Source organism: Panthera uncia (genome assembly GCF_023721935.1).
Source record: "Panthera uncia isolate 11264 chromosome A1 unlocalized genomic scaffold, Puncia_PCG_1.0 HiC_scaffold_17, whole genome shotgun sequence".
Classification (NCBI taxonomy): Eukaryota; Metazoa; Chordata; class Mammalia; order Carnivora; family Felidae; genus Panthera; species Panthera uncia.
This window is the reverse complement of record NW_026057577.1, coordinates 30701086-30722520: the sequence shown is the minus strand read 5'-3', so window position 1 is coordinate 30722520 and position 21435 is coordinate 30701086. Positions and strand designations below refer to the sequence as shown.

Sequence of the window (21435 nt, the reverse complement as noted above, 5' to 3'; positions counted from 1 at the left end):
GTCTTGAAGATTTAACAGATTTATTTGGTTAAAGCAAAATAACAATTTCAGGAGCGAGTCTGTCAGGATTTAAGTTACTGTGGTTGTTTCCTTATGAAATGGCAAACCATGGAATGCCTAGCTGAATTTCAGGAGGAATTGGCTGAGCCTTAAATGAGCTTCATTAAGATACAGTTATAGAACATACTATTGTTGCTTTTCTGGAAATTGTTATTCTTAGGTTTTACTTGATGTTGTATAATATATAAACACCAAAAGTTACAAAGATCTAGACTTTTGTGAAGAGAAGGCAAGTCTATTTTGAATATTTGAAATTTTATTCTCTTTTGACATTAAGCTTTGGAACACTCAGATAATCTATACCATGTTAGTATTCCTCTAAGAGAAAACGGGTAAAACAGTATTTAGAAAGCAGAACCAGTAAACCTTATTACAAGCATTAGATGTGCTTAAAAAGTTGATATTAATTCATAATCTGTAATTGTTAAATGTATATGACTTAAATGTTAAAATCTCACATTTTAAGATAGTCTTCTACAATTACAAACCCATATGCCCAGATTTTCCTTAGGCTTCACAAACCAGAGAAGATAGAATGTGTAAGAGTCAAAGGATAAATATTATAAATATATATTAGTTATATTACCTAATTAAAGCCATAATCTGTTAATACAGCTATGGATTTATTTTAAATTTTAATTGAATATATTACTAATAGTGTAGTTGTTGTGTTTTCAAATGTTGGTAATCTCATTAAAGTTCTTCACTTTCATAGAGTCCAGATTGAGCTGCCAGACGCTGAAATTCTCCTTCAGGGTTAAAAGCTTGTTTCACATCCAAACCTTTACCGTTAAGTGCTAAATATTTGCTGAAAGTTGGTCGAACACGTAACTGCTTAGGAGCCGGAAGAGTTTGCCTTTGACGGACTGAAATAGATCAAAATAGAAGTTGATTCAGAAAACATGTTCTAAACAAATGGGTTGCTCTAGGTATTCAATATCAGACAGGACAAGAAAAAAAAAATCAGAACTGTTGGGGGAAAATCTCTCGTATTTTATACCATACGTTTTTATATTATGCTGAGATTGTGTTTCTTACTAAATCTTTCTGATTAAGTCCTTTATAACACTTGGGTTGATAGGGTGACATACCTGTAACATCTAATCTTGTGTTACATGTGGTCACTCCAGCTTCATTAACTGCAGACACAGTATACCACCCAGCATCTTTCTTGTTTACGTCTTTTATCAGTAAAGTGACTCTACCAGAGTTATCATGATATAAACTGGAAAGAAACAATAATAAAAAATTAAAGCGTAAGAATTAATTTTCCTGTGAAAGTTTATTTATGATGTCTGTGACCTAGAGTGCCAGACTGTAAGAAAATGAAGTATTTGGAAATTCTGAGCTGTACCTAGTCAGTGCCATGTAGCATTGGTTTTATTGAATTTAACCTCCCCCCCACTTAATTTTGTTTGTGTCATCATTTCCTTGAGCCATCTTTCTTTATTGTTAGTAAAAAGGTAAGTCCTGGCCTACTTTATGCCTTATGTTTTTGATTAGTGGAATCTGGTGTAATGAGGTTTATTACATTTCTCTGCATGTTTTAAAAACCAGACAAAGTGAGATTACAAATGCATGCCATTTATAATGCATTTCAAGTACAACTGGATTCATCCCAATAAACTAGAGTTATGTCTAAAAATACTTATCCTACCTTATTCGATCAGTGTTGAATTGTACCATTTCATTATTTCTTTTCCAGAAAATCTTTGGTGGAGGTACAGCTGAGATTTGGCATTCTAGCTTCACTGAGTCTCCCTCAAAAACTTTTTTGCTTTGTGGTTTGTAGATAAACATTGGTGCTCTTCTATGTTCTTTTGCTACATATTAATAAAAAATTCAGGTATTTGAAATATTATAAAAAGAAAATAAGCCAAGCCAAGGTATTATGAAATTTGTATGTTGATACAAAAGTTTAAAAAAACACAAGATTGGAAGCTTATGTTTTAGCATTATTTTAAACAACATAGAGTACTATTTTGCATTATTATACCATTTAGACTTCTAAAATAGTAATGTTGCATTGAATTTACAATCATGTTTCATCATAGAATTTAAGTTATATTCTCATTTATGTCTCTTCTATAAGGAGGCAGCATGAATGGTGGCAAGACTAGACAGCCTACGTTCAAATTCTCTATTTGCCCCACCAGCCATGCCAAATGGGAAAGATTTGTTTAGTTTCTCTGAAGCTCAGTTTTATCTATTGTAAAATAATTACAGGTATAGTGACTGCTCTGCCTACCACACAAAATTACTGTGAGGATCAGCTGAGATAATGAATGAAGCAGCATTTTGTAAACTGTAAAATAGTATATAAATGTCAGTAATTATTACATCATTTCTTTAATTACCTGAAGGAAAAGAGGAAATGGTATCAGAATACTGTAACCCTAGCTTTTCTGAAGGAGAAATGAAATTGGACAGATGCCTGCCAAGGCCTCTTTCAACTCTAACATTAATAATATTTCTGGAGCTATTTGCACAAAAAGGATTTGCTCAAAGCTTAATCACTTGAATTGGATTTTTTTTTTGATTCCCTGATCACTCGGTTTTCCCTTAGACTGAGGCCCATTATTATATCATAGAATAATCTTAAAGGGTTTTTCACTGATTTGAATAGAATACAAAATCAAGGATATTGTTCATCCTTTAACTTGATCAAGATTTTATGTAATCAGCAGTAAATTATGTCAAAGTATCTTTTCTGCAGTATGCCATGGCTTAAACCATTACAAATGTAATATATATTTAAACCACTTAAATTGTAATATTTTAAAGTAGTATATAAGTTTTATAAGAAACTGCCTTACTGAAGACAAATTTGAGACAGTTTAGCCATACCTGTTTTCGAAAGCAAGTAGGTGTGTTTTTGTTATAAATAGAGACTAGTTTTCTATTAAACAACATCATCTGAGGCTAAAAGTTAACATTTATATCTCAGTTTTAAGTAATGTGTGGTCATGGCAATGCTGGAAAAATAACAATCAGATTAATTTAGACGATAGATCAGAGAAGTGATTAGACTGAAGTTTTTCACTATAATATCCTTTAGTTACATCTAGAAATGGTTACATCTAGAAATGCTTATATAGTTGATTCTTGAACAGTGCAGGGCATTGGGGCACCCCTCCACCCCGCCGCCATGTAGTTGAAAGTCTGCACATAACTTTTGACTCCTGAAAAACTTAACTCCTAATAGCCTACTCTTAACTGGAAGCTTTACTGATAATATGAACAGTCGATTAACACATATTTTCTGTGTTATATGTATTATATACTGTATTCTTATGATGAAGTAAATTAGAGAAAAGAAAATGTTATTTAAAAAATCATAAGCAGGTGACAATACTGTGTTATAAAAAATCTGCATGTAAATGGACATGCACTGCTCAAACCTATGTTGAATTGAGAGTCAACTGTACTGCCTCATTTGGTTTGTCTAAAATTGCACCATTTCTTTATTTCCTTTTGTGAAAAGCTTTGGTTATAGGTCTCTTGTTGCAGTTTCTCTGAGTTTCTCTCAAAAATGCTGTCTGCCCCCTCTCCCACCCTGTGACTTTTAGATAAAAATTGGCATTCTCCTGGGTTGTGTAGACATTGACCTTAAATATGAAGTCCTGTGGGATTTTCCTTTTTAACACTTGCTTTTTTTTTTTTTTTAATACTGCTGGATTTTAAGGAACTCTTGAAGATCCCTCTGAAGGCTTACCCAGGACATCCAGCTGCACAGTAAAGGTGGCTTCTCCTGCTCTGTTCTTGGCAACACATGCATAGGCTCCTGCATCTGAAGCTCTGACCACTTCAAAGATGAGTGAATGAAAACCCTTTTCAGACACTATCATTTTGTGCAAGTCATCTGATTGAACTGGTCTTCCATTCAGATACCATGACACATCAGGAGCTGGCAGTCCGCTGACCTGGAAAGGAAGACACAAGAAGGAGATGACAGAATTTTAAATTATATCATCACTGGTACCTATTTGTCCATTTACAACTTTTAACAATTCTAGTATCTGAGTGGGTTTGTGATTGACAGTGCAAAGCAAGAGCTTAAAAAGGTGTTTGCTTTCAACAATGTTTAACAAAACAGTAGAAATTAAACTCTCGAAATCAATGTAGTATTTTCAGACTACATCAAACCACATCTAGCTCTTTCGTATGCACCATGAGGCCCTGTAAGATGCCTCAGTTACTATATTTAGAACATTAACTTACGTTATATAGGTCTCCCCAAGAAATATGAAGTGATACGGGTTTTTTTTGATAATGTGACTGCAGTTGAAGTCTCAGAGGGACATATCTGTGATGCTTGCTGATCTAATGGATGACTTTACCAAAGTAGAATGCTCTTGAACTGTAATTTTGGTGTTTAAATTCCAGTTTAAGTGTTTTCTTATAAACCTTAACAATTAAATCCATACATGGACTTTCATTCACAAGGAATCCAGAAAAACATTTTATAAGAAAAAGGTCTCCAAAATGAGAACAATAAAAATGTAGGTCTTTCTAAAGATCACTTCTAGCATGAAGATCTCTTCTACGCCAGGTGAGCAGGTTGGCTTGAATTTCTTAATGGAGAATACTGCTTTAGAAATCTTACTGGTTTGATAGCTTCACTTATGTATTTATTAGGGGGTAGGTACTATTGTGAGTACATTATGTCTATTTACTCAGTTAATTCTCATAACACCCTTATGAGGTACATTTGTTACTCTGCCATACAGATGAGACAAAAGCACAGGAAGGTTCAGTGACTTAGGTTACGTAGCTGGAAAGTGGCAAAGCCAGGATTCAAACCCAGGTAAGCTTGGTTCCAGAATTTTTGTTCTTATCCACTATAAGTGCTGCTTGTTACAGTGTGTAACAGATTATGAAGAGGAAGAGGACACTTTTCAAAACAGTATCTTGTTGCTATTTTTCCTCCAATATTTTTGAACTCTTACTTTGAAGTCCATTCTGCAGAATCTTCCTTCTTCAATTGACATGTTCTCTGGCACTTGAATGAAACGAGGTGGGTAAAATTTCTCCTGGATTGCATCCTGATCATTCACATCTCCCCTTGAGGATGATCTGCTTCTACAAAAATATTTTAATAATCACTATACAGGAAAGTTGTCATTGTTCTTCCTTTTGCACAAATATAGTTTAGCCATCATATTGGAACCCTCAGAGTCTATGCTATTTAATGTGTCAGTGTAATAACAATAGAGAGAGGCATATTTGAAGACTGTTAGAAATGGTAGCAATTTAGGAAGATCTGGTAGAAAATATACATCTTTACTTCTTTTATACATTGCTACAAATTGATGAAGAAACTGATCTATTAAAATGGAGAGTACCCCATGGACAATTCTTATCATATGCAATGATTTGGTAATTAGAATTGGGTTTTGTTTGTCATGAGATATTTGCTTAACGTGGACATGTGGTCCTGGCTTATTTGACCAAAACATATTAAAAACTTCTTCTGAGATAGTACTGACAATTAACAGATAAAAGAAATTTTTTTACGTTTATTTTGAGAGACAGAGACTGCGTGAGTGGGGGTGGGGTAGACATGGAGAGAGAGAATCCTAAGCAGGCTCAGTGCTGCCAGTGCAGAGCCCAACGCAAGGGTAGAACTTATGAAACTGTGGGATCATGACCTTAACCGTTTGAGCCACCCAGGCACCCCAACAGATAAAAATTTTGATCATCTTCTCGGACATTAGAAAAGTCACATTGCTTTTTATAAAAGTTATGTAGGAGGCTTGAAGTCTTTACAAATAATACAGTTTTAAGCTGAATATATTTTTGGTAGTAAAATAGATAGTTCTTCAAAAATAAAAAAAAATTTTGTACCTTACTTGTGATGTAGGAACTTGCAGTCGTGCGTGTTCTGAGTTGTGCTGTTTGAAATTAAAACAAGGTGAGAATGTTAATATGTGGTTACTACCTTGAAATGAAGCAGAATTAAGTAGTCATAGCTGAAATGAACATTTCTTTGTTGGCTGTATTTGTGCCTTCATGGTTAATTCCATGTACAGTTGATCCTTGAAATACACAGGTTTGAACTGCACAGGTTCACTTATATGTGGGTTTAAAAAAAATTTTTTTTAAGTTTATTCATTTTTTGAGAGAGAGAGACAGAGCATGAGCAGGGGAGGGGCAGAGAGAAAGAGGGAGACACAGAATCCAAAGCAGGCTTCAGGCTCCAAGCTGTCAGCACAGAGCCCGAAGCAGGGCTAGAACTCCCGAACCATGAGATCATGACCCCAGCCGAAGTCAGACGCTTAACTGACTGAGCCACCCAGGAGCCCCTGTATATGGGTTTTTTTTAAGACAAAACATACTACAGTACTTTAAATGTATTTTGTCAGCATTTTTTTCTAGCTTATTTTATTGTAAGAGTGTAGTATATAATACATATAGTGTACAAAATCTATGTTAATCTACTTATCAGTAAGGCTTCTGGTCAAAAGTAAGTTTTTAGTAGTTAAATTGTTGGAGAGTTAGAAGGTACAAGTGGATTTGAATTGTGTGGGGGGGTCGGCACCCCTAACTCCTGCATTGTTCAAGGGTTAACTGTATTAAGTACTTACCGTATAGTGCACTAACTTTCTAATATTCTAGCAAGTAATCCCCTGAATTAATAGGACTATTTAACAGGTATGGTACATGAAAATTAGCTAGACGTTGAACTCATGGTAGTTCATTTTTCATATGACTACTTTACAACAAAGGGAGATGTGTTCCCCTGGTGTATTTGAAATGGGAACACATGGTACAGATTGTCCTTTAGTAAAACAGGAATAGACATGAAGTCACTTGTGTTGGCAGTAGATAAAAGGTATTATGCCCACTGCTCAAAAGTGCACCAACAGCAGTAAACACATATTAGACTGGAAAATGCTTCTCTTTTTAGCCATGGCACAAAATCATGATGGACACCATGGAAGCTACGTGTAGAGCTCTGAGAAGGTTTGAAAAACAACATTAATTACTTCCTGGTTAATAAAAGTTTATTTAATTTAAGCAAACATCTTTTAGGATTTATATCTGAGTACCAGAAAATTATTTCCATTTCAGAATAAAACCAGAGATTGATGGAAATCCTAATTAATTGATCAAATACTTAAAGCTTATTTTGTGTATTTCACTGTGCTTGGCACAGCAGGGGAGACAAGTGAAAAATCTCTCCCTATCCAAATATCTGAAAAACACCTATAATCTGAGTATACATTACTTATTTTGTGATGAATATGTTTAATGTATTTGGTCATTTTAAAATAAAATTCTTACAACTCTAACTTTTTTTGGCTAGTCTTAAAGTTCTCTACACAGAATGTCAAAAGAACAATTCACTTCTCAGATCAACTAGTTTTTTTGGTAAAAAGTGAAAATAATTTAATTAAACCCAAAATATCCAAATTAAATTGTTTGCTTTTTCATATAGTAATGCTTTGAATATGTATATATTCATATTAAGAGGTGTAATATTTCAGTTTTATATAATTTGATAACATTTTTTATTGGAATGTTTGAAGTATACACAAAAATCTAAGATTTATCTTTTCAGATTTCATAATATGTTTTGCTGCTATCTATTTTCTTGGTACTGTTACCTTCATTTTAATGTTTTTAAAGAATGAATGAGAAAAATAATACATTCTTGCCCTTGAAATCATACACTGAATTTATAAGGTAAGCCATCAATATAACATTGTTTTGAGTAATTTCTACTAATAGAGGTAGGTTTGCATCCTATTCTTGCTGTAATCTGTACCAGCCCAGAGTAGGTGCTCCATGTAAATTAATTGAATGAATGAATGTATGAACTGTTCATTAGCCAAAAAGAGGTTTAAGTTCTATTTTCAGTTTCTAGTTACTTGCACTGTTAGATCCTGCTCCATCCTTTTTAGTAGGTCTTGTTGCATTTAACAGAAACCAAAATCCTATTTTCAGTTTCCTGTACTTAGGATAGTAAGTCCTAAGGAGTCCTTAGGAGTCTTGGGTACCCTGTTTCGTCCCTTTGGTATCTAGTTTCTTGTGAACTTTTTGGGAAGAGATGAGAGGTAACTACAGAAGGAAGACAGGAGTAACCGTTCTGTCTCTCCAACTGAATATTTCTCTTTAGGGTTACATTTACGTGTTAGAATGAAGTTGATAAGCGTATGGGATATTCACTTTATGCCCTCTATAAAGTTTATACGTTCGTGGAAAGGATCCTTTTAATATCTGAGCCATTACTCCAGGCTTTTTGTTGTTGTTTGTTTGTTTTGTTTTTAATAAGCATTTTTGAATACAGAAACAAAGGGAATTGGATATTTCATTAGTTCCACAATTGTATTTTAAAACATTGAAATGATTAGGAGCTTATTATGAGAAAAGGTTATAATTACTTTGGTTTAGAGTTTTAACTTCTGTTAAAGATTTATAACTCATAAATTATCCATGTGGACATTGGAAAAAGAATTCTAGGTGTAATGGACCCCTAAATGTCCACATGCAGAGTGACAGTGTTAGCCTTCTGGTGTTTTGACTTTGTGACATTTCATATGCAGATATTAGAACACCAGAAAGTGGAGTAAAATTTTAAATTTCTCTCTATACATTTTGGCTCATCGTGGCCTCTCCTTTTTATATCTAATGGAGCATGGAAGTGATTGACTTTTGCTTCAAATGATACTTATTAGCATTTGGAAAAACAAACATTTAAAAATCACTCAAAAGAAAAATACTCCAGTTAGGTAAAGATTATTTTAATTTACCTGTGGTGAATCTTGTGCCTCACTGTCATTTTGAGCTTGAAACACAGCAGCTGCATTCTGTGGTCCTAGCAATCTGCGAGCCATCTTCTCCTCATATGTTAGCCGCTTTGAAGAAATCAGTCATTAAGGAGAAAGTAACGAGATTTAATAAAAGTTGTTTGTGCACCTTTACCTTAAAACCACCAAGAATGCTACCAAAGAAGTATAGTTCTGTCTAGTGAATTAGAGATAAATACTATGTTTTAAAACTTTTTTTCATTCAAAACATTTCCCTTCTGTTCTAGTGTCACTTTCACATCTGTAATATTCACTTCTGTTTTCCTCTTGCTCCTAGGAAAGGCAGGCATAATCCCCCTTAAGTAAGGCTCTCCCAAGTGAAGGGAAATTCTTCATGTTTTTTGTTTTGCATGTTTCCATTGACTCCATCTTTGAATATAGCACTGTATATCCTCACATTGAGAAATAACTTTTATTAAATGAACACTGAATATTTTGTTTAATTTCTGGTTTGAAAGCAGTCCATCTGATATGTTATATGTGTTTGGATTGAAGACATACAGTACTGTTTCAAAGATAAGTGACTAATACAGTGGGTACAGTAAGAGTTCTCTCATAAATATCATGGCTATTTGTCCAGTCATATACACCAAGGTACGTGAAGAAATCAAGGTGACTGACAATATCTCCTATTGTTTATTTGGTCATCAGACATATTTTATGTGAGAGTAATGCTTAAAGTGGAAAATCTTCAAATTTTTTTTTGCTTCATTCTTTTGTTTTTATATTGTTTTACATTCTTCTTTTGCATCCTTCTTTTACTACTGAAAACCAAGAGGTGATTTCATGCAGAATGTTTGGTATTGTATCCAAATATTCTCTTTTTAGATAATCCTATCCCTTGTGGATTATATGGACAAAGATTTGTGAGACAGAAAGGCAGAAATATTTTATAGTTTAATTGGCTTTTTATAGAAAATAGACATTTTGCTTACTTGATTTCCATTATGAAGAAGGCTGTCCTTGCATTTTAGCTTTCTCTCCAAATCTTGAATCAGAGCTTCTTTTGATCCTTGTATTTCATGGTCAGGAGTCCTTGGTGTGGGTTTATTAGCATTTGCATTTTGGGATGGTGTAGCACTTAGAGGTTGGCCAACTGAGGGTTGTTGATAGCTTTAAAAAGAGAAAAGTTTTTATTGAAGTTTTTATTTATTTAGGTAACCTCTATACCCAATGTGGGGCTCGAACTCAGGATCAAGAATTTATATACACAATGGAATACTACTTGGCAATGAGAAAGAATAAAATATGACCTTTTGTAGCAATGTGGATGGAACTGGAGAGTGTTATGCTAAGTGAAATAAGTCATACAGAGAAAGACACATACCGTATGTTTTCACTCTTATGTGGATCCTGAAAAACTTAATAGAAGACCATGGGGGAGGGGAAGGGGAAATAAAAAGTTAGAGAGGGAGGGAGGCAAACCATAAGAGACTCTTAAAAACTGAGAATAAGCTGAGGGTTGATGGGAGGGGTGGGAGGGAGGGGAAAGTGTGTGATGGGCATTGAGGAGGGCACCTATTGGTATGAGCATTGGGAAACCAATTTGACAATAAATTTCATATTAAAAAAAAAAAAAGAGTCATACGCTCTTCTGACTCCTGACTGAGCCAGCCAGGCACCCCAGAAAAAAAGATTTTTAAAACAGATCTTCAAAGTACAATGTGGTACTAAAATAGACTTGACCTCATTTTGTTAGTCACTTTTAGATAGTTGAATCTACCACCACTTAGTACTGGTAGTATTAGAGTTATTAAAAATACCAATTTCCTAATAATAGTCAAGAAGGATTTAATAAGAATGGTCACCAGCTTTTTTTTTTTTTTTTTTTTTAAGTCTTGCCAAATTAAAATTTAGTGACAGGAGGAACAAATTAGATTAGGTGTAAGAGGGATGTTTTTCCTTAAAGATCTGCCGTAAAGAATTGAGAGTAAGTCTAGTTACTGGCAGCTTGTGAGCCCTTCCAGTCTTGTAATTGAATTTGGTAAATTTGATTTGTGGGTAGATACTGTACTCAGTTCCCTGTGATCTCATGTTGATAGTTTGAAATTGATGGTGTTCGGAGTATCTACACCAGGGAAGTAGGTAAATACCACAAATCATGGCTCCTTTCTCCAGAGCTGTTAAACATTCTCTGGTATAATCACTGGCACTTAGCAAATATTCTTTTGCTTTGAATGGAGTGTACAGTTGTCATAGTCTCTGGCTTTCCTATTAATTTCCAGTTCCTTTTAATTTCCTATTTTACAAAATTCAAGTGTGGTACTATATAACAAATAGCTTTTACAGTAGCCGTGGCTTCTTCAACATTGCTAAAGTGATTTTTAGAGAAAGAAAGGAACGATTAGAGGAGGAAGGAGAAAGAAATGTAACCTGAATGAGAAGAGGGGTTTGGGGAAAAAGAAAGCAAATTTGAGTAGCAGTTGAAGAGTTTGGTTTACATCTGTATTTGAAGTTCTAATCTAAATTATCTGGAAAGATGTTCTTCCTTCTCTCTGAGTTCTCCTGTTGATTCTGATAGAGTATAGGAGTAGTACTTAGGAACTCCTGTATTAAATTTGTAAGGTAGTTTGCACTTTCACAGTTGTTTGTTCAGATTTCACCTAGTTTATTCATTTTGTGCCCTGCAAGTGTGCGTTTATATCTGTTTAATGTGGGAAAACTGGCCACTGTTTTCAGTGAGTATTTTAGTATTATCATAATAAACGTTCTCCAGTTATCAAGATGAGGCACCCTGGGTCTGTTCTCTGACCTGTTCCTGTTCAGATGTCCTCAAGGATCATTAACAAGAGCTTATAAGCTAAGTGGAAATGTATCTCTTCCAAGAGGAGCCAGAGTTTTAATTCTTGCAGGCTTTGGGGACTTGGTTAGTAATCTCTAGATTATAAACATACTCAAGTAAAAAAAGATGACTTATTACTCACCATTGTAATGTTTATTTTCACTAACACAGAGGCTGGGTATAGGGGATTCTTTATCACTTGAATGAGTGAATGTTTTTAATTTGATTCCGGATGCTCTGTATTGAAAGTGGTGGTGCACATTTCTCCTCCTTACATTACAGATATTCGGGGTTGTTTATATTAATCCTAAACTAAAAGTCTGATTTGTTCAGTTAAGTAAATAGCCAAATGAAATGTTTCAATAAGTAGTTGTATTTGTGTTTTCAAATTTTATTTTATTTTATTTTATTTTTTTTAAGTAGGCTTCATGTCCAGCATGGAGCCCAGCACTGGGCTTGAACTCAGCAACCCTGAGATCAAGACCTGAGCTGAGACCCAGAGTTGGATGCTTAACTGACAGAGCCACCCAGGCACCCTGTTTTTTTTTTTTTCCCTTAAGATTGAATTTTCATGTCAAAGTGGTAAAATTCCTTTGTCTTAAAAATCTCCTATTTTTCCAACTATATGGAGCTATAATAGCCTATTTTTTTAATGTTAGTCTACATCTTTATAAAAGTCACATGCTTGTTAAAGTGAATTAGAATTAAATAAGTTTGTTTTTTTTTTTTTTTTTTTTTTTTTTTTTATTTATTTTTGGGACAGAGAGAGACAGCATGAACGGGGGAGGGGCAGAGAGAGAGGGAGACACAGAATCGGAAACAGGCTCCAGGCTCCGAGCCATCAGCCCAGAGCCTGACGCGGGGCTCGAACTCACGGACCGCGAGATCGTGACCTGGCTGAAGTCGGACGCTTAACCGACTGCGCCACCCAGGCGCCCCAATAAGTTTGTTTTTTGACTGTTATAATGCAGTATATCTGAGAAATCCTGAAGGATTATCAAAATTGAGCCTGAGAATCACTGATGTGTATTTGACCCAGTCACTTTATTCAGTGAATACCCTTATCAGTTTACATAGCCTAAATGTAAGACGAGATATCTGCTCATATTTATAAACTCATATTCTTGCATTCTGCTTTATAGGTCTTTTTTTTTTCTGTCATTACACTTGATCTTAGCCAAAAGGCCAAGAAGCGAATTTTTTTTTCTATCATTTATCACCGAAATCCTTAATTTTGTTGTAGGTCATAAAACTGAATCACCAGGCAGGTAAGGCACACTTGCTGAATGTCACACAGCAAGCTTTTTGAATGGACTAATTAGAATTGGAGTTCGCCTCAAAGTCCAGTCTATGGTTTGATTGACTGAATAAAATGTTTGCTTAAGGGTTTCCTACTGATGAAAAGCTAAATAAAGCTTTCAAAGCAATCTAGGTCAGAATCCAAGGGATTATTTTCGAAGGCAGGGCAAACTTAAGCCCACCATAACAATGAGGGAGTTGTGCACAAATGTTCAAAGGGCCAGAGCTTTCCACCCCGTGCAGCTGGACACTGAATGGGTATCAAGTGGCTGTGGGAAGATTAAAAGAGTTATCTATGGTTGCTGCAAATGGAACAGCTAAAGCTGTATCTTTGATCTCTGGTTTGGGGACCTCCTATGCTTTATTTCTTATCCTCCATTTTTGCCTTTCTCTCTTAGTTCTGTGTACAGAGCTAGGAACATGGTTGAGGTTCACTAATACTTATTTGATGGCTCTCTTTTCTTAGCAGATATTTGGAATAGGATTGAAAGACTTTACTAAGAAAAATAGTAGAGTCAGAAAACGTTATTTTAGATTTAAAAATGCTCACGTAGGAAATTCGAAAAATAATGGAAAGCTAGATGGAAAATGATCATTTGGCTAGATTGTAACCAAGAAAAATCTACATTGTGTGTTAATGAGTGTAATGGGAATTTTGGAGGGAAGAGAAAGAGAGGGCTTAAAGTCTTCTTTAAAAACATATTAGGTCAAACCTATGAGGATGCCATTTTTGTAGGTGAAAAATAGTTGACTATCAGCCATTTCAAATGGTTCGTCCTAGTATCTGTAGGATTCTAACAAATGTTCTTGACTTTCCTCATTTTTGTTTTTTAAAATGTTGAAAATAATTCTTTGCAGGTTGAATTGCTGTAGTCCATTGAACTTAATTTCCAGAGTTTTCACCAATAATAGAAATCTCTACAAAAATTAGCTTCTGGGGAATAGTGAGAGAAATTATCAAGAATCTAAGCAAATCTTTTGATAAGCCTGCAACAAAACATATTCCATCAGGCAGTTTTTCAGTTGCCTCAGATTTAATTATCTGATGTTTTAGCCAGGCAAGGGACAGGAAAACTGATAGCTCTCGGTTTGCATAAGCACAAAGTATTCAGTTCATGTTTTAAAAAAAGCACAACCACTGTGTCCTTATTCATATCAGGTTCTCCTAGGATAGTTTTAGGCTTTGGAAGTAGTACATGCTTGCATAAGGCTCCAGGTATTCTTCTCTTTATTTAGACAGGACAATCAGCTCAACTCATTTGAACAAAGTTTTTTTTAATTACCAAAGGAAACGCTAAGGTCATTTATCTATTCAAGCCTTTCTTATCATAGCAAGGAAAATTCATATACTTCACTATTTGAGTCCCAGATTTTCATTAATTTTTTTTTTTTTTTAAGCCAAGTGGATGCTCAGGATCAGAAGGGAAAATGGATAGGAAGAAAAGACTAAGACTGAGAAGAAATTTAATAGTCTCTGCTTATGTGAGAGGAAATCCTAGCTGAGGAAGAGCAGACAGGTGTTCTTCATCTCAGCTGAGCCCAGAACGCGAGCAATTAAATTTATAGCATGATGATCTTAACTTAGAACTGGGAGAATAGTTCACTGTTCTTGAGTATATTAGAAATCTTCTTTTTTTGAAGATAGAAAATTATAAGTAATGTATGGGGTAATAGGTGATTTGGGTTTAGGATAGTCTGGACACTAGAGAATGGGTCAGATGACCTCTTACTGCCAGCCCCCTGGTTCAAGGTGTTTTAGGAGAATTATGAAAGAGACCTTGAGGTTTCATTGCCTTTCAAAATACTAAATAGTGAACTAGGGCATACTCCCCCACACTCCTTAGATACAAACTCAGTGTATATGCAGTATCTATTCATATATAAAAAAATATACTTACTTGGTGTCCACATTGGAAGGAATTTTACTGCTACTATAATCAGACTGTGATGGTAATATGGAGCTGAGGAAGCTGGCTGGGGACTGGTTATAGGTGGCTGTAACCCTTTGGCCTGGGTTGGAGGCAGCATGCTGCTGGGGAGAAGCAGGGAAAGCAGACGAAGACATGGTGATGTGAGAGCTCACTGTTGAGGAGGCAGAAAATCTTTGCTCTGTGCATTGGCGGGGCTGGATGGTAATGGAAGACTGTTTGGTCTGACTAGAGTAGCTGGAGGTTTCCGGTCCAGGAGGTTGCAGTCTGGAGCCACATGGGTTTTGGGTTTGAATGAAGTGTTTTGGACGTTCGTAGTTAAACATGCTTAGCTGGTATATGGAAGATGAAGGCAATTTATTACTATAATGATTTGTTCCTCGAAGGGTGGGGTCCTGAATTTGGGGTGGCAAGCCTGGAATCACAGAAGATCTCAAGGAATCTGAAGCAACCGTGGTCTGCCCCTCCTTGTTGTGATCCTGGGAATACTGTGCTCCTGTCTTTGATGGAGTGGCCTCTTGAAGAATATTGTTCCTTCAAAAGGAGAAAATGATTCAATTACAGTATTTGCATAAAAAACAGTACTGTTTAACATCTTTAGGAGCATATGTGCTGTTTTGGGGGGAGGCTTAAATGCTTTCAAGGTCACCTCAAGGTGGACCTTTCCTGGCTTCTAGACTTCTTTTCTTTATCTCTGTCTTTGTACAAATGACTTTTCTCCTGAGAACAACAGCAACAAAAAAAGTATTCATTAATGTTGGTTTGCCTCTGGGTGATTCTTGAAGCTTGCCCAGGGGCTTCAAGATACAGGAACACAAAGTTTGAGTTTGCCAAGTGACTATGAAAAGAAATACTGTGATGCTGCTCAATGTGATAATTTTATGGCCTTACGATTAGCCTTTGCCTAGGGGGTATAGTTCATTAACCACAGAGATTAATTATATTAATAATATTAATTATATTAATAATTATTTAAATTATTAGCAGTTAAATACCTAACTTGTCTGCTCCTTTTCAGTCTGAATTCTTCCCATTGCTCATGAAAACCAATGAGCAGCTCTTCTGATACACCACTTAATGAATGTCCTGGTGATCTGTGATGAATGATGTCTCATTAGATCAAGGGGAACAATATGCTTTTTTTTATAAGGAACAGTGAATGTCCATATTTACTCCTTCACTCTTTGGCAATTTCATAAAGTAGAGGGAACATGTATAATTCACTATTGTCAACTTTGAGTGTATTTTTTGCGGCTCGCTCTCAGGGTGCTGCCTCTTTTTCTCCCTTTGATTCCAAAATGACCATAGTACCAAACTAGAAGATAATTAAGGAGTATGTGTGTCTTTCTGTGTGTTTATATCTTACTGACTATTCCAGAGCCATATATAAATTTTTTTATTATTTTTAGATTATACAATCTAGTTATTGGTGTTGATACTCTTAATTATTTAGATTTTTACTTTTTACTAGTTTTACCTATTTCATATGTATTTTTAGACTAATTTTGAAATTATTTTAGCTTCTCTCTTTTTCTTTTGAAATGGAAGATGCTAATGTACAGAAGGAAGTAAGGCAATATGAAACTAGTGTATATCTCATCAAAAAAGAGGGATGCCATTTCTCTTACTTAGCTCTGCATTGATTCTTCTAACTTCCTGTAATGGACCCCATTTTTCCTTAGATGAATCATTTGCCCCTAAAATCAACCATGAAGGGTCATATTTGCCTCTGATTTCTTCCATTAGTATGGTAAATCTAATAAGCAGAACTATATACAGACATTACACACAGACTAGTTCAAAATACGTTTAATATTACATAGTATAAGGCAACTCTAAGATAATGATAAATCAAACTATAACTGATACCAAGCTGTCATCATTGAAATGAAATCTTAAAATTGTTTAATTTCCTAGCTTGAAGAATGTATCATTTTTAATGAAAAATTTCAGACCAAATAACTTCATCCCAAGGCTGTACATATAGTTTAGAATTAAATTAAAACTAGCAGTTTTAGGGGTGCTTGGGTGGCTCAGTTGGTTGTGTCCAACTCTTGATTTCAGGTCAGGTCATTATCTCATGGTTTATGGGTTTGAGCCCCACTTCAGGCTCTGCACTCATAGTGCGGGGCCTGCCTGCTTGGGATTCTCTCTCTCTCCTCTCTACCCCTGTCCTGCTTGTCTGCATGCATGTGCATGTGTGCGTGCATGCTCTCAGAGTAAAAAAATTAAAAAAAACCCCAAACAAACAAACAAACCTAAAGGTTTTAGGAAAGAACAAATGCAACTCAACAGCCAAGAGAACGATTCTGTTGAGAAAGAACACTTAAAAAGCCATATATTCCTTAATTTCAAGTTTATGAACACAAACATGTTCAACCAGAGTGCATTTTAGTAAATAACTGTATTAGGCCTTTACACTGTTGGAGGAAAACATCTAAAAGGAAGCTTTAATTAGATCTTCTCAAGGACTCTATTTGAAGGCAAGTAATTTTGTAGTTATGGGCTTATTCATTACATTGCAGAATTGAGTCCAAATTTAGTTCTTAAATTCCTTTTTAGGAAGGCAAATTATTCAGATTCATTTCAAATGGCAAGTGATAAACTGTAACAAATAGCCAGTAGATATTTTCCAGAAAGTTCCCTGTTTTTCCTTACATATATTTTTAAAATGTCACCAATCTTGTACATTTTGGTATCGGTCTTCATAGTTAACAATTACCGTTACTTTTCAAAGCTCAGTTAAGAATATATTCTTTCAAAAGTTCCATTTTACTCATGTCTCAACAAAATTTTATAGAGATGTTCAAATAGATAACTCTGAAAAGTTTTTCTTTATGTTTGTAGTTACTGTTCAACAGTTTAATTTTATAAGAGGTTCTCTTACTTGGCAGTATCATTTTATTCCAAGTAATGTTAAATAAATTTCAAAGATTTTATAAGTAAAATACTATGCAGCTCCTATTTAAAAAATCCTAACTTTTTTTTTCCTCTCTCTGATATAGTACAGACAGACTTGCACAAACAACTGATTGAGGATATTTTAAAGCTCTAGAACATCACCACAGTTATAATCACGCCAAGTATCCCTTTTCAAGGAAAAATGATGATCTAAAAATACTAACACACAACTATCTTGCCTTGTACCCTTTCTATAATACCTTCCAGTTTCAGTGGAATGAATAGGTTACTTCCTTATTAAATATTTGTATAATAACATTACAATGTTACTTGCACACTTTTTATGTGAAGTTGATTTTTGTACACATTCCTCTGATTTGGACAAAAAACCAAAACCCAAAACTGTAGCAGAAATAAAGGTGGGACTTACCCGTCGTTCCAGAGGGTGCCAGCTGGGTTTAACCCACTATTGAAGGGAAGGAAGAGGCATCCCCTTCCCTCACAGACTAATCTAGTGGCTCTGTGCTTAGTATTATAGCACCACTGACTTTTATCAGCTGCCAAACAGTGACATCTGATGTGCTTGCCTGTCCATCTACCTATGCTGGCATGTCAAAGTAAGAGTCCACAATCTAAACAATATCTCAGATGTCTTAGTGATATTTAAGGAGTGGGATTACATGAGCTTCTCTTGGAGGCATCTTTATTTTAGATGTGAATTTTGACTGTGAGCTTTAGCAAGCTCATGCAGGAGGAAGAGCAATGAATTGGGAAATGGAAAAAAGTATAAAGCAAACTCAATTTCTTTATTGTGGTGGGGGCTTTGAATGTTCCCTGTTTGAGAAAGAAGGACTGAAAGGGAAACCATATCCTAAGACTGACATTCCATCCAGTAAAAATTCTCCAGAAGTAAGATTAGTGATGGATGGCGTCCAAACTGATTTGTATTGGATAGTTGTTCATCTGAAGGCCCCCCCCCTTTTTCCCCCTCTTGCCAAATAGAAGCAGGGGTGGAGCTGAGTTCAAGCAGTTTGTTTCAAGAGACAGGGTGTGGTCTGGGTAAAGGCGAGAGAGCAGGTGATGATGACGTTTCTGGGAAGGTGGGGAGGTGGAAAAAGATGATTTGGTTTCTTAACAAGTTTTCTGACTCTGTACGGCATATGCCTCATTGACCTTGTTCTTTTATTCTTAAAGAGTTGGAAACACTTAAGAAATTACCAAAGAAACAGTCTGTACTTTTAGGGCTTTATGCCGTCAACTCTCATTTCTTCATCTCCCTTAACTCCTAACAGTTACGCAGTTTCCTTTGTCTTTTCACTAAGAAAACTATCTTGGTATTTAGGTTTCCATTTTTGTGCAGGGAAGTAAATAATTATAGAGGAAGAAACCTTCAAATCAACAACAGAACTGGTAAAAAGGAGTAGGTGACATGAGGATCAGGTCCGTTGAGTGGAATTATCCCCATTTAGTTGGTTTCCATTATGGTATGTTTCTATTGGCCTAAAGCATGTCTATTCATTACCCTCCCTCATGGATCCTCTAATCTTGATTTAATTACCATGTACATTAAGGTCCAACCAGTAGATGTTTGAATGCATATGAGCCATGTAAAATTCTTCACAGCTGATCATGTAGGTGTATGATTGCTTCCTGGGCACACAGCCATTACATAGTGGAAAAGGCATACTAAACTGGATGAGTAGGTGTTTGCCTACCAACTCTTATTTCAGGAATTTCCCAAAATATTTCTCTACATTTGCTCACTGATATTTCAGATTCCATTAATAGGGACAAAGCCTTTTAATCCTAATTAGGGAGACTTAAAATGTAAATGTAAGTGACAATAAAAGTAGCAAGAATAACCAACAAGTATGGCATTTACTATGAGTAGGTGCTGTTCTAAACAGTTTAAATGTAGTATATATGACTGTTACTTGGTTTTTCTAGATAACAGGATTTAATTAGGGCAAGGGAGAGGAGATGCTAGATTTTTTTAAGGTATTAGGTATCTTAATACCTAAAAGGTTAAGATGTATCCAACAGTCAAGTAGGTAACATGCCCAGGACAAACTATAGAGTCCCTGATATTGCCTAAGGCAGATGCTGAACCATATCGAATAGGAAGAATTTTAGTCCCATTTGCTTTTTTATCCTTTAAACTTTATCTCTTTTTTTCCTCTTAGGCCTTTGTAAGATGTTATTTTGTTATAGTGTAATAGCACCATGGTATATCTGGGCTAAGTTTTTCCCTACAGTCAGGGGCTCACAGGCTGATTTATAGAAGTTAAAGGTCTATATTTAATAATCTGTTAAGAATCTGTTTTTCTATTTTTTAATGTTTGGTTTGCCTTTTTGGAAGGGTGTTTTACTTTTCCTCACAAGTAAGGTTATTTGAATGGTTTAGTTGCTTATTTGAGAAAAATTGTCCTAAAACCGGAAGAATCAGTAAGATGTCAGGTGAGTGAACTATATTCCAACCAGTCCCCAAAGACAACTTTTTCCATTTCTTTCTCTAATTTATCAGCAACGACTTTGGTGGATCATTCCAGTGCCTCACAATATGTAGGCAACTTTCCACTGTCTCACCGAACCATTAAGGGAATTCTTTATTTCCCATCATCAGTGGAAGGGTGGCTTGGCTGTTTAGCTGTCACTCATTCATCCCTTCTTCGTGTACAGCCCTTGTTTTTTTTTTTTTTTTTTAATGTAAAATATACTATTGTACAATGGTGCTGTGAGCTTTGTCTAAAGTCAGAGGTCAGATGTATGTGATGAAGCTAATTTATGCTATATCAACTAAGAAGGCAAATACCACATTGAGTATGAGAGGACTGAAGAGTGAAGAACGCTTCCTTTATTTTCAGGTTATGTGTAGTTCACTATGATTACTGAAGCTCCATCCCACTGTAGCACTTAAAATTTGAAATCTCTCCTTTTGAGTACTTGATTCTGTCTTGTATTCTTTTCAAGTGAGAAATAATAATAGACATTCCACTAGGTTTGGTGTCAAGCAGTAAAAATTATGACATTTATTTGGTTAATGTTCTACAACTTTGTAGACACATTAACCTTCTTATTATCTATTTTGAAGACCTGAGTGTGAGGGCCCACTCTACCAAATACTGGCTGTGTAACCTTAGACAAGTGGCTTAAACTCTCTGAGCTTTAATAATTAACTGAAAAGCAAGATAGTATCTGTTTTACTAACCTAATCAGAGGGTTGCTGAGAGACTCAGATGAAACAGGAAATCATAATGGACTATTACATGGTATAATAGATCTCCTCAACCAAGTTAAATGTTTACTGAGGGAGGGACTGTTGATAACATTTTTATCTTGCTTGGGACAATGTAGCTCATAGTTGACTTTTAGTAAAAACTTAACTTTTATGGAACTTTTGTTGAATAATTTTTCCCACAGATGGTTTTATTAATGAAAAAGGTAGAAATAGAAAAGTACTTTGTTATAAGCTCAATGTCTTTTTAAGTCGTAAAGGTTCACTGCTAAACACATGAACTCCTGGAGAAAAGTTTTAGATATCTGTATTGGCTGTCTTCTGAGGGAAGTCTCACATAGAAACTGACAAACACATAAGATGTGCTTAATAAATGTTTGTTGAATAAATTGCAGTGTTTAGTCCCACACACCCATT

The 21435-nt window shown here is 35.3% G+C and overlaps 1 protein-coding gene and 1 long non-coding RNA gene across 4 annotated transcripts in view; one reads left to right on the top strand and one right to left on the bottom strand.

Moving 5' to 3' along the window:
• LOC125935539 (uncharacterized) overlaps nucleotides 1–21435 on the top strand; it is a 139286-nt gene that overhangs the window by 1344 nt on the left and 116507 nt on the right. For 2 of the 3 annotated variants that reach the window (XR_007461710.1, XR_007461708.1), the window contains exon 2: nucleotides 3746–4612. This is a non-coding gene — a long non-coding RNA (uncharacterized LOC125935539). The remainder of the gene's footprint in view (nucleotides 1–3745; nucleotides 4613–21435) is intronic. The other variant, XR_007461709.1, reaches the window with a different exon arrangement.
• Nucleotides 710–15416, bottom strand: MYOT (myotilin). The gene is made up of 9 exons (XM_049649252.1): nucleotides 14853–15416; nucleotides 9809–9986; nucleotides 8817–8921; nucleotides 5908–5954; nucleotides 5010–5142; nucleotides 3776–3983; nucleotides 1718–1883; nucleotides 1152–1285; nucleotides 710–926 (listed from the first exon to the last, which is right to left on the bottom strand). Exons 1-9 carry the CDS (start codon nucleotides 15206–15208, stop codon nucleotides 754–756), a joined length of 1500 nt encoding a protein of 499 aa, XP_049505209.1. The 5' UTR covers nucleotides 15209–15416; the 3' UTR covers nucleotides 710–753.

Excerpts from the sequence above, each read along its gene's own strand:
- MYOT (XM_049649252.1), bottom strand. The coding sequence starts at position 15,208 with ATGTTTAACTACGAACGTCCAAAACACTTCATTCAAACCCAAAACCCA. Across the intron at positions 1,286-1,717 it reads TTCAACACTGATCGAATAAG|TTTATATCATGATAACTCTG; the intron begins GTAGGATAAGTA and ends GTTTCTTTCCAG. Across the intron at positions 927-1,151 it reads CACAAGATTAGATGTTACAG|TCCGTCAAAGGCAAACTCTT; the intron begins GTATGTCACCCT and ends GATCTATTTCAG.